Here is a 13280-nt window from a genome sequence, read left to right as displayed (position 1 = left end):
TGTCCATGTAGGTGTGTATTAATCATATTTACAATAGTTTCGTTAAGAAAATGGTGAATGACTTAGAGTCAATTTTTTTTTTCCCAAATATCATTATTGGGGAAAATATTGGAATTTTCATGTGAGAGTTAAATAAAGTGCATGACATAGGTATACAATCCTTGGGTGACAAGGAAAAAAAAAAGTGGTTTAGAATCGATTGAAATCATTAACAAAGGATAATCTTGTACACATTTATACAATTAGTACATTTTCCTTGTACAGTTAGTGTAATACCTTTGTACAATGGTACAAATTTCATATCCCTTCTAAGTTATATGTACAATTTGTAAATGATAAGAAAAATAAAATAATAACTCATAATCGATTGTAATATTTCATAAAGGGTAATCTTGTACACCTTTGTACACTTAGTACATTTCCCTTGTACAATTAGTATAATACAATTGTACAGCGACACAATAAATGAATAAATGATTTTTTTTTTCATATAAAAAATAGTACTAAACAAGGTTTTCAATTTTCATTTTTAAAAATAGTTTTCATTTTTTAATTAAACGTATTTTCAAAAAGAGATAATATAGAAAATAAAAATTATTTTTAAAAATAAAAATAAAAAATAAAAACTAAAAAAATATTTTAAAACCAAACTCAAATATAATCTATATAATTTTTAACTACTTGTTTTCATTTAAAATAAGTAAATATATATTTCAACCCTTTTATGTAAGAAAAATTCAATCTCTACTATGTATTTATATAATTCACTTCTAAAATTAGGTCATATGAAAACATTTTAATTAAGTACTTAAAATAAAAACTCTTCATCCATCCTCTTTCTTTCTTTTTATTTTTCTTATTTTAATAAATTTTCAATTAATTCAAATTATTAAAAAAAAAATCCTTAGTAAACAAATTTGTAACATTTAATATTACTTATTAGTAAAAGTCATGTTCAAAAAGTTATTAAAATAAGGAAGAAGATTAAAAAAAATTAAACTTTTTATTTTATAATAGTAAAAAAAAAAAACTTTAAAATACTTTTTAGTATAAAAGAAATTAAAATAGTGAATATATTTATTTGAAATAGTGTTTTAATCATTAAATTATTTACTTCTAAAATGCAAAAAATAAAAATAAATGTAAAAGATAATTTTTATTTATTTAAATTAATATTTTTTTTAGAAAGTATTTTCCAAAATAATCTTTGAATCATTAATATAATTTTTGTTTATTTATAATTTAAAAATAAAAAATAATGTTTATTTTTCAATTATTTATAAAAGAGTTTTAAAAAATAATGAAAAATCTAAAAATGGTTAAATAAGAAAGAATATTGACATGTGAAGAGTGGTAGAATAAAGACAAAAATGAGTCAAATGGGTATTTTTGTCAATTACTATCTCCTTGTAATCAATTAGGGGTAGTTAGAGGACTTTACCTTAATTATCAAGTCTATATGGGTTGAAAACACAATTGTCCCAATTTCAAAAATCCATATCTAAAAATTAAAAAAAAAAAAAAAAAAAAAAAAAAAAAAAAACTTACACTAGGTTTAGTTGGTTGGATAAAATAGAAAAAAATATAATTGCAATATCATTTTCAATGAATTATGTTATATCACAATCATATTTGATTCATAAAGGAAATAAAAAAATAGAAAATATACTACATACTAATGTTTGCTTAAAGCATGGTCTAGAAATGAACTTCATCATTTCTTTAAAGCACAATCTTACAATATTGAAGAAGAAAGTGAAATGTCAAGACCAAAAGTTTTCAAGCAACCATTGACTTACCAAACGCCTCTAAAGATGAAAAGACACTACCTTAAAACTTTGATTTTCCCACTCATTCACTAAATTGACCTAAAAATTGGGGGAAAGATGTGGGGGCATAAGAATTATGTGCCACTAGGTAAGGTCAAAAGAGTGACCCCCAATTTTCATATGATGATTGTCATCACTACACCATTTGTGATACGTTTGGAAGAACAAGAGCCCAAGTGTCATTGTAGAGAAGTGCATTAAACTCTTTAGACTTGGTCGCTCGCTATTTGAGTTGCTTGAGGGCTTAAACGATAGAAGTAGGTTCACTAGGAGACATGTGGTGAAAAGTGATAATGGTAAGTTTGGTAAGAGGTTTCTGGATGTTATTTTGGCTCTAGTTTGCATCGGATAATTATTATGGGGGGATATGGAATTTCGAGTTAGGAGAGAAGGTATGGGACGACAAGAATGAGGTTGTGGGTGATGAGAAAGAATATGATGGAGAAGAATAGTCAATTAGAGGCAAACATTGAAAGTTTCTACAGAGATGTTGCTCATGAGTGAATGTGTGAGTGCCATATGTGAAGGTACTAGCCTATATTGATTGAGTGGAGTAGTATTTTGGGAATTATCAGGAAGATTTGATGGTGGAATTTTGAATTGAGTTGTGTCCCAAGAAATAAATTTTAAAATAAATAAATAAATTCAATTTTATATGAATTAGAAATTTATTAATTTTTAAAATATGAATAGATTAAATTACCTTTCATAAATATATAAAAAAAAAATAATTGGAATAGCTAAAATTTTAGGATTGTCAAACCTATAATTTTAGATAAATAGTAATAATTATTCCTCTTATATTTTGTTAGGTGAAGAGTAGATTTTCAAGATTTTTCTCTCCAAAATTTTTGAGGATTTCTTTTGAGGTAAGGGAAGTTAATGCAATATTTATAAAATTAAATTATCTTATATGTTATTTTGAATTGTGGAAAAGAAAATGATATTTTGTTACCATGCATGGATCAAACTGTTTTGCACTAAATATTATGTTGGAATATTTTGTTTTATTTATGACACAAAATATGGAGATATTATGTTGTGTAAATTTGAATACTTGAACAAAAACATCACTCTGGTTTATTTGGCCCTTGTCAACGGGATATAATAGTTGACTATTCGGCCCTGTCAACGGGATATAATAGTTGACCTTTACATTTCATGGTGGGAATGTAATTAATTTGGACCCCAGCCTCTAGGGGTTTGGTTAGAGGTTACTAGTACTAGTAGTGTTTGGTTCCTTCCACCAGGAACAATTTGAGGCTAGCCACCCATTTGAAAAGTCCCACCTAATTGGGCATTTGATATTTGATAACCAGAGTAATGAAAATTGAATGGATTTGATTGAATCTTATGTGAAAGTGTTTGAATTTGATATGAAAATGGTTGGTTGAATTTTGAATATATTAGTATTGTTGAAACTCTGATATTTGATGAAAAAAAAAAAAATTATATCTCCTATTTGAAATGAAAATATTTGATCCATGAATTGCATTAATATTCCTTATTGGGCTGTGAGCTCATTCCCAATTGTTGAAATTTTTTTCAGGTACTCTTAGTTCGGGTGAGGAGTGATGGCTAGGCTGAGGAATAGTCATCATTAGAATTTGACTTAGGATTTTATGTTGGATTTTGTTTTAACTGTTAGTTATGTTCATTTGGATCATTTGATATTTGGAAGTTATTTGGAAATTGAATTTGAGGATTTTAGATTTTGTTCTGCTACTCTGAACAGGTATTTTGGTAATTGGTAACATCCAGTTACAATATGATTGTTTGGGTCGGATTATACTTTAAGCCTTCGGGTTTGAGGTGTGAAATGACCGTCACGCCCTTGGAGTGGGTCTTGGGGCGTGACAGAGTGAAAAGTGATAATGGTAAGTTTGGTAAGAGGTTTCTGGATGTTATTTTGGCTCTAGTTTGCATCGGATAATTATTATGGGGGGATATGGAATTTCGAGTTAGGAGAGAAGGTATGGGACGACAAGAATGAGGTTGTGGGTGATGAGAAAGAATATGATGGAGAAGAATAGTCAATTAGAGGCAAACATTGAAAGTTTCTACAGAGATGTTGCTCATGAGTGAATGTGTGAGTGCCATATGTGAAGGTACTAGCCTATATTGATTGAGTGGAGTAGTATTTTGGGAATTATCAGGAAGATTTGATGGTGGAATTTTGAATTGAGATGGTGGGGGTAAGTGTCAAATTGTGGAGAAAGGAGATTGGAGTGTGTTTTCTACACGTTGACCAGGGGAAGATCATGTATGTGAGGCATGATTTGGGTGTTGTTGGAAATCCAACAGTGACATATTTGAGTGTGTGATTGAAGATTTGAAGGAAAGAGGAGAATCAGGTATGCTTGGGCAAAGGATGATGAATTTGAGCCCATTCTTGCAAGGTGAGATTGATGAGACATGAAAGATGGGATGATTGATGAGAAAAAAGGAAAGATTGACTCAATGAAAGTGACATGACAAGATATGAATATCCCTTTAAAGATAGAATCATAACAATGATAGGCACTTTGTGTGGAGGAATAACCAAGGAAAACACACAGTTGAGACTAAGAATCAAGTTTGTGAGACCCATATGGGCATAGCCATTAATAAAAAAAACATCCAAACACATAATTTGAGATAATTTGGTGGGTGCCCAAAGAGTGCCTCAAAGGAAGACTTCATGAAGAGATTAACTTTTAGCATTCGAATAATAAGATAGACGATGATGGGAAGTGCACGAGGCCAAATAGTAAGGGGCATGTGCATATGGTGAAGTAATGTGATACCACTTTCTACTATATGATGATGTCAATATTCTAAGAGACCATTATGTTCAAGGATATGTGAAGAGGTGATGAGGTGAGAAATCCCATTAGTAGAAAAAAGATTTTAAGGATATCTTGTCTCCACCATTATCTATGTAAAGAGTAACAATGGAACATTTGAAATATTTTTCCACCAATGCACAATAATGTCATGAACATCATATTTGTTGTTAAGATGGTAAAGACATATGTAACAAGTGTAATGATCAATAAATATGATCTAATATTTATAGTCATCACATGAAACAACAAAAGAGGTTTACGCATTAGAATATATTAACTCAAGTGGATGGGAACTAGTGAGAAATGAGGATAAAAAAGGTAAATTATAGGTTTTATTGCAATGGCAAGAATTACAAGAAAAATTGGACACAATAAAGGATAACATAGGAAAAGTTTTGTTGGGAATTAAATGATGTAAAACATGAGATGATGGATGACTAAGGCAATGATTGTTGGGATTGAGCCCCTAAAAGCAAGACATGATGTAACAAAGTCAAACTTGAGTATCCCCTTACTATCATTTTGATGTATTGACATTAATTTGAGCATTCAACTCATGTCTCTTACATTGTACATGACTTAGGTGCATTAGGAGTTGCACAGAAGATACAAGTCATGGATTCCTTACAAGTAGATAAGTTGTCCATAGTTGGTTCATGGATTTGTGTAATTCAGTAGAGACTGTAGTTGGTTCATTGTACATGTCTTGGTCATGGTGAGTGTACTAGTGTATGTGATGCACACTGGACAGAACCTATGATGAATCAGGACGCAAGGCTATCATTTGTCATGATTCATCAAATTACTATACTGTATGGACTGTCAACCTTGAGAGGATATTGAGTTTGTGCCAAAATGAACATGAGGCTTAGACCTATGGGTGAGACCCTAAAGTGGTCATATATCCCTATGGATTGGGTCACTGTTGATGGAACTTGGTGGCAATAGGTATTCTCAATAAAGGCATCATGATATCTCATGGGATTGAGATAATGTGTCCTCTTGGGTGATCCAAAGGACATGTGATCATAAAATTTGTGTCCATAGTAATTCTTTTAGTGGAATATGACATATGCTTCTTAGAGGTAAGTATGTCATTTGATCACATAATAAGTGAGATCTATAACTCAAGGATTTGAGAGGTAATCTTAATAGGTGATAACACTACCTTATTAGATTATGAACACTAGTTCGTGGGGAGTCTATATGTAGTGGTAATAGGTCATAGATCTAAGCACTTGGTATCTCATTGTAATATACATAAGGTATTGGAGTGCAATTGACTCTCTGTAGTGAGATGTTGAGTCAATTTTAGAATTTGATTATGAGGGAGCCAATACTCCTATAGGTCCCAATGGTCCCCGCTCTAAGCTCATATTTCTTGCTAGCATGACTTATGAGGGTTGGATGGGTTTTTAGTTCACTTATGTGCATTAGGGCATTTTAGTAATTATGCAAGGTTGCACAAAGATAAATGGGTGGTATCTCTGGACTGGGCTAATTAATTAATTAGGTCTTGTATAGATAATTAATGAATTAACAACCTTTTTGGCTAAATTAAGTGACCCAAGCCCATGGTGGGCTTAAGTCACTTAAGCCTAATAGGAAGCCTATAAATACCCCTTTAGGGGTTAGGGTTTCTATATCTTTTCATTCTCTACTTTAGTCTAGAGAGAGAACCCTAACCTCTACCCTTAAGATCTCTACCATCTAGGTGCTTAGACATAAGGAAGAGTCATCGAATGGAATATCATGGTGTTTATGAGATCTATTGTGACTTTGAAGTTATTTACACTGATTGGAATCGATTTGAGAATATTCGGATCAAAGATATGTGGCTTTATTCTCTAGATCTATGCTTTTTATGGTATTCTTATTTTTTTTTTAATACATGTTTATCTGTTGCGATAGATTTAGAGTGCCCTAGGATAGATTTGCATGCACCCTACATGATCTAGGCATGGGAACAAAGCAATCCGGGGTTCCCAACAATGTTGTCATTGATTGACAAGGATTTTGATTAAAGAAAAGGCAATCACATGCTGAGATGTTGGTGATGAATGCAACCACTCATAGACATCATCTTTAGCCACTCCTTGTAGTGGCATTGCTCCCATGCAAAAATCCTTCACATAAAAGTGAGACGATGAGAATGCAACAAACACATTATTATTAGAGCCAAATCAAAAGATAGAAATTAAATTCTTTTTCATTAAAGGATTCATAGGAGAATGGTAGTGTGGTTGAAATAGTGGGAGCGATGGGAAGGCCCGCTCTATCTCCAATGAGAATATTGTCTATTGTGGTATAGTCAGAATGAAGAGATAGATTCTAAAGATTAGATGTCACATTGTGACACACACCAAAATCAAGAAGCCATTCAGTTTTGAAGGTTGTAGGAGGAACTACAAAATGATCTTGAGGAGGATAGGGTGGATTGGTGATGGGTTGAGGGTTATGAGACAAAGGTATGTATTTGAATAGTGAGCATCATTTCGTAGAGTGACCTTGTTGGCTACAAAGTTGACACTTGCCAAGGTAAGGATGAGGTTATGAGGTAAAAGAATTTGGTTTGTGAGTAGGTGGAGAGGTCATGTTTGGGAAAAGGGAGGATAGTTTTTGTTAGTTGTTGGTGGGTACAATGGACACTTTGGCATTTGGTTTCTAGACAAATTTTAAAATGGTTTATGTGTAGGATTGGCAAAAACGGGCATGTTGGAGAGATGTTCCTTCTTTTATGCTTCATACTTGAGATATGCTTCAAAATTGTTGAGCTTTTCATGCAACTCATCAAATGTAACGGGATTTTTACGAACTTGTATGGTCGAGCAAAGGTTCTTGTAGTCTTTATCAAGACCACCAAGGATCCTCGATATGAGATCCTCATTGTTTACTGTCACGAGATGTTCTTGCCAAAGCAATAAAGGGAACAAGATTAAGAAAATTGGAGTTGGCAATGGCATTGAGAATTAACTAATTTTGTCGAACCAAAAGGAATGGTTTAGATTTGGAATTTCGCCATTGGTATGGTGATAGTTAAAGAAGGATAAGAGCAAGTTCCATTAATGAATCCCATAAGATCATATCTTATAAGAATGATATGATACTAGAAACGCCATGATGCGTAATTGGAGGAGACAATTAGTTTAATGGATATTTGAGTGGTGGTGTTAATAGAGATAAGGGAGGAATCGTGGTCAAACGAATTGATGATGGTAAAAGAGTTTGTGGAGATAAGAGCGTTATAGGAATTATCCATTTAAGAAAGACTAAAAGGTTGTACTCATGAGAGGTTTTAGGAGCTCTATATCATATGAAATTTGAGAGAAGTAAGGACTAAGAAAAATGGCTAACTAACCCTTTATTGAGAGAAAAGATTGTAATATATATGATATTCAAGATTGACTTGAAAAGGAAAAGAATAATTCTCAAACCACTAATTTCCTAAAATATAGGAACTACCTAAGAAAAAAATATTTATAGAATATTGACAACTAGTAAGAGAAGATATACTAGAATATAGAAACTACCCAAAAATAAAATATTTACAAAGTATTTTCTGAAATCATTGACTATCTATGTCCTTATTACTATTCACTTCCTTATTAGAACCCACCCCACTATAGTATAATAAAATGGATTATGATATGACCAATAGGATCATAGGAGAGGGATTGGTTTGATTAGCCCATTCCTCTTACTCCTTCATTTGTGTTAATTGAACACATGTCAAGTTTATCTTTAGTTGAAAGAGGTTAGAACAGCTTTTGATTTTGTTTGAATGCATATTGATTAAGTTTTATTATGGGATTTATCTCAATTAATAACATAATCACAAGAAAAAACAACAATTATCATAAATTAAATTACAAAATAAAATTTGAAAAAAGAATATCAAGCATTGCTTTTGTTCCAAATATGAACTTAATCAATCCAAACAAGAACTATGACTTTTGATGATGCTTAACTCTAACACAAACAATTCATATATAAGAGAATCAAGAAGATACAATCTCCAATTTTTTACAAAAAATAAAATAAAATTGCCCTTTAGTTTGAAGAATTTGAATTTAATTTCTAAGGTACAAAAAATTAGTATTTTCTAATTACATTTTTTCCACCTCTTAAACCTAGAATTAGGTTAAAAATAGAAGTTAAATATGTAACTAAGGCCTTAGCATCAATTTGAATTAAGTTGATGATTTGAGCTTTTTATATTGTATAAATTATATTATATATGTGCTATTGAAGCACATGTTTTGGCACCAATGAAGTACCACTACTACTAAGGTTACTTGGCTTGAGTCCATCCTTGGTGAACTTCATATCTATCTTTCTTTACCTCCTCTCCTTGTTTGTGACAATGTGAGTGCTACTTATTTAGCTACCAATCCTATTATACATGCTAGAACCAAGCATGTGGAGATTGACTATCACTTCATTCATGATCGAGATGTGCAAAACTCTCTCATCATTCAATATACACCTTTTGAAGATCAACTAGTTAATGTCATGTCCAAAGCTTTTCCAATTGCTCGGTTCTCTAATCTTCACTGCAAACTCACAGTCTTACCATAACTTGTGAGCTTGAGAGGGGATGATAGATTAGATAATTAATGCACTGTATCTATTTGTACATAATCCTCTATTAGTTCGCTATTTATCTTTTTCTCCTTATTATGCCATGTGTCCAACCCTACATATAAAATGGAATGTTGCTTGTTCTGCTGAGTAGTGAACTAAGCTTCTTCACTCTATTCTCTTTTTCTTCTTTTTGGGCTCTTCTCTTCTCTGTTTATTTCCAAATTTATTTCTTTTGTTTGCAAAAGAAAAAATAAAAATAAAAACGAAAAAAATAATTCTAATTTTATACCATGTCTAAACATAGTGTGATGAAAAGGGGATTGCAAAAACCATTTAGGCGAGTGTCCAAGTCATCTTTCAGATTTATGATGCAAATCCGTATACCTACCATGTAAGCAGCTATTAGATGAGGGATGAGGTGGTGGTAAGTCATTTTGGTTACTCAAAGTATTGTGCATTATGAATGAGACTTGTCCAATCATTTGTAAGTTAGTTAAAGTGGTATGGAATAACAGGATTATATGTAGATATACCAGGTTTAAAAGTTGTATCTAAACACTCATAAAAAAAAGTTGTATTTTAACCTTGTTTTGAAAAAATCTCTGAACAAAGACATAAAATCAAGCTTGTAATTGGAGTATGAATGAACTCTGACCAAGATATGCTATCCTTCCATGCAGAGATTCCTAGTGCACACATTTGGTAGAAATGAGTGAAAGAGGAGGAATGGTTTGATTTGTAAATGAAGGGTGCTGCATAGAAAAGAAAAAAGGCCTCATTGAACACTTGCTTGACAAAAGGTGCATTCCCAATCCCAGGGATGGATGATGATGATATTACCCCATTCGCCTTGCTTATCTTCTTTCATCCAACACTACACTTGACACCCTTAGATACATCCATGCCATTTCCCAAACATAACACAAAACTGCAAAATAATGAAGCGTGAACTTGTTTAATTTTCAAAGCATTAAGCTCATGTACACCCTTGAAAAAACACTATACATATATCATAACATGCTACTTCTAATCCACCTATATTTAGTAAAGTGGTTGAGCCTTTTCTTTCACAATACGCATAAAAGTTGAATGCATAGAACAGGTTTGGTGTAAAATGATAAACGTTCAAGAAAACATACGAATGCCTCCACAATGGCAAAAAACACTAAATTCACAACTCCTGGAGGCCCTTGTAAACCCTGATAGCTTTTCACAAACACAAAATTCTTGCCCATCACGCCAATCTCGACAATCTATGCTCATCTTCTTCAAAACTCTCGCATTCTTCAGCAGGAACTCTATTGCTCCAAGCTCATAGTCTAACCCATCAAATTTCTTAATTTCAACTTCATTGAGGTGCAATTCCACACAGGTAGGCACTTGAAGTGGCAGAGTCCACTCTTCAATTTCACATTCGTCCTTGTTAACCTAATGACAGAGAAACCCATAAGATCAAAAATTGCAACAAGCAAAGCTAGCCAAAATCAATCATCTGTTACATCTGCACGCACATTTTCAAGGATAAGAATTTCTAGATTAGGTGACGTGTCAAGAAACTCTTTCAGAAACTCCAAGCCATAGCCGTAATCAACTTCAAGCTCTAAATGAGTCACACTATGAAATGCAGGGAGCTCATAACCACAAAACATACCACTGAGAGACTGCATGGAGAGAATATACAATGTTATAATTCTTCCAGTAAAGTATTCTAACATAGTAAAATAATCTGACTCATTAAAACCTTAGCCTACCTATTTAATGTTGGATACAATAGCCTGTTTTTTTTTTTTTTTTTTGCCCATTCCAGTCCATACAACACCATAGCTACTCCCTAAGAAAATATCTAAACTTTCTGAATTTGTGTCGACAAGGATTTGGTTATGTTTTTACCCTAGTTTTCAGTTTAACATAAGCATCCTTCAATCACTGGGCTTAGTCCACAATATAGAAGTGAAGACATTAACACGGATAAGAAAAATCTTCTATCACAAAGTATTCCTACAAAGAAGGTTAAGGAATAATTAATAGGTAAAGAAAACTTACATGCAAAGTCTCACCAGATAATGATAGATGTTTAACATTTGAGATCCCTCTAAGGAGCTCATATATACGGCCACGATACAGAATTTGGTCATCAATTCCTCTAATAGTGGGACCAACATTAACATATGCTTTAACCAAGGAAGATAGGTTGCTCATCAAATAGTCCTCTGAAACAAAATCTGTGATACTAAGGTACTCAAGATTTGGGGCATCAACCACAAGTTTGTACTTCTGATCTTCTGGTTCATCCTCAGCTTCATCTTCTGATTCATCTTCTGGTCCAACTTGTGGTGCAACTAATAGTTCATTATCTAGTTCATCAACTAGCTCATCTTCTCGTTCAGCTATACATGCCAATCCATCTACAGAAAAATATATTGCCAAACTTTTCAATGTGGGTGCAGAGACATTAAAAACCCATTGTTCATCCCATCTCCATCTTTCTATAACCAATTCTTCCAAGACAGGACAGCTAGATAAGAGCTTCTGAGCTGAGTCATCAGTTGAAAATTCAACTGATCTAAGATGGAGAACTTTGAGACTTGGAAACCAAATCGAACTTGGAATATCAAGAAAAATTGAAAAAGACAGTTTCAGAACAACTAGAGTTTTACAGAAGAAGAATTTTGGAGGCAATTCAATAGGATATTCCGTATCAAAATAGAGATCAAGATCCTGGACATTACGCTCAAGTGCTGTGCAGATCCAGGAATTAACAGCAGAGTCCAACTCATGGTCACTGCATTTGAGACGAAACTTTCTAATACATGAGATACTACCATGAAGCAATACTTTATCCACAAAATTCTTAAAGCATATGCTTCTTTCAGAATCCCCAATGGGCTTGTCTCGATCCAGCAGTAAATCATCATCAAAGTCAAGGTTAGGGATGGAAGCCCAAAGGTACCTCCATCTTTTTGAGAGGACACTAGTTCCCACAGCAAATTTGGTGGGAAGAAATGAAATGATGTGACAAAGAACTGCATCTGGCAGATTGCTTATCCTATCTCTGCTTTTTCCATAAGTTGAATCCATTACTTCTATAAGGCTATAGTTCCAAGGATATTTCCTGGTTATTAAACAAAGCCAAGTCACGATACAATTAGGAAAAAAAGCAATGAATTATGTAAAAGATAATTTCACCATACACTGTTTGGTGCAACTTTCTGAAATTACTTTTTAATACAAGATGGTTAATGCTAAGCAAACATCTCATTGAAAGGACCAGGTAAGATGAATCCCATTTGGTGACAAAAATGATCAATAGCAGAAAAGGAAGATGATGTCAAAAGAAAAAAAAAAGTCTAGTGAGGAGTTCTTGAAAATTGATTTTGAAAAACACTGAAGACAATTCAATTTCAGATAATATCAAATTATTTTTCTCTTAATTTTGCAGAATCTGAACATTAACAATAGAAAATCCTTACAAGAATAGTAACATTTAAGCAGTTTTTTCTGTTATTCCTAAGATGAGATGAGATGGGATGTCGGAAAATCCTTACAAGAAGGTCTATGAGGCTCCCTTTCAATCTCAAAAACAGTGAAAAGGAGAAAACTTGAAACCCAAAAAAATAAAATCCAATAAATTTTTTCTCAATTCTCACTTTTCTAAAACATAAATGGGAGTTCCAAAATGTATAAAATTCCTCCAAATTTGCATTATATTTTCTTTTCCATCCCAGCCAAACAGCATAAACTGATGTTCCTTCCAAGGTTTTTCATTTTTGTGATTGTTTCTGATATATCTAACAAAACCCAAATGTCCTACAGGTGATACTGAGAAAACAATAAACCCTAGTCTTTCTGGTTCTTTGAAGGAAATAGAATATTTTCTTTTCTTTGACACAGTAATTCTGAGCAACCAAACAAGAGGACAAAAATAAAACCAAGACGCAAAAATGAACCAAGTAAAGAAAACTAACCCGCAACGAGGGACTCTGAAGGCCGAGATGAAGAAGACGGGTATTGGTTTTCCTTTTGATAGCTACAAAACGGA

At 32.8% G+C, this 13280-nt stretch overlaps 1 protein-coding gene across 2 annotated transcripts; it reads right to left on the bottom strand.

Annotated features, from left to right (window-relative positions):
• Nucleotides 1-10170: 10170 nt before the first annotated feature.
• On the bottom strand, nt 10171-13280 carry LOC117933057 (F-box/LRR-repeat protein At3g59190-like). Of its 2 annotated transcripts, XM_034854419.1 has the most exons (4): nt 13207-13280; nt 11285-12353; nt 10753-10902; nt 10171-10669 (listed from the first exon to the last, which is right to left on the bottom strand). In XM_034854419.1, the coding sequence occupies exons 2-4, from the start codon at nt 12317-12319 to the stop codon at nt 10367-10369; spliced, it is 1488 nt and encodes a 495-aa protein (XP_034710310.1). In that variant the 5' UTR covers nt 12320-12353; nt 13207-13280; the 3' UTR covers nt 10171-10366. The 2 variants fall into 2 exon arrangements, with proteins under 2 accessions (XP_034710310.1, XP_034710311.1); XM_034854420.1 differs by lacking the exon at nt 10753-10902.

The sequence above is a fragment of the Vitis riparia genome, chromosome 16, assembly GCF_004353265.1.
Source record: "Vitis riparia cultivar Riparia Gloire de Montpellier isolate 1030 chromosome 16, EGFV_Vit.rip_1.0, whole genome shotgun sequence".
Lineage (NCBI taxonomy): Eukaryota > Viridiplantae > Streptophyta > Magnoliopsida > Vitales > Vitaceae > Vitis > Vitis riparia.
This window is presented reverse-complemented; position numbering and strand designations above follow the sequence as displayed.

Coding starts and splice junctions, on each gene's coding strand:
- LOC117933057 (XM_034854419.1), bottom strand. CDS start 12,319: ATGGATTCAACTTATGGAAAAAGCAGAGATAGGATAAGCAATCTGCCA. Junction 10,903..11,284: donor TATCTGGTGAGACTTTGCAT/GTAAGTTTTCTT, acceptor CTCTCCATGCAG/TCTCTCAGTGGTATGTTTTG. Junction 10,670..10,752: donor AAATTCTTATCCTTGAAAAT/GTGCGTGCAGAT, acceptor CTCTGTCATTAG/GTTAACAAGGACGAATGTGA.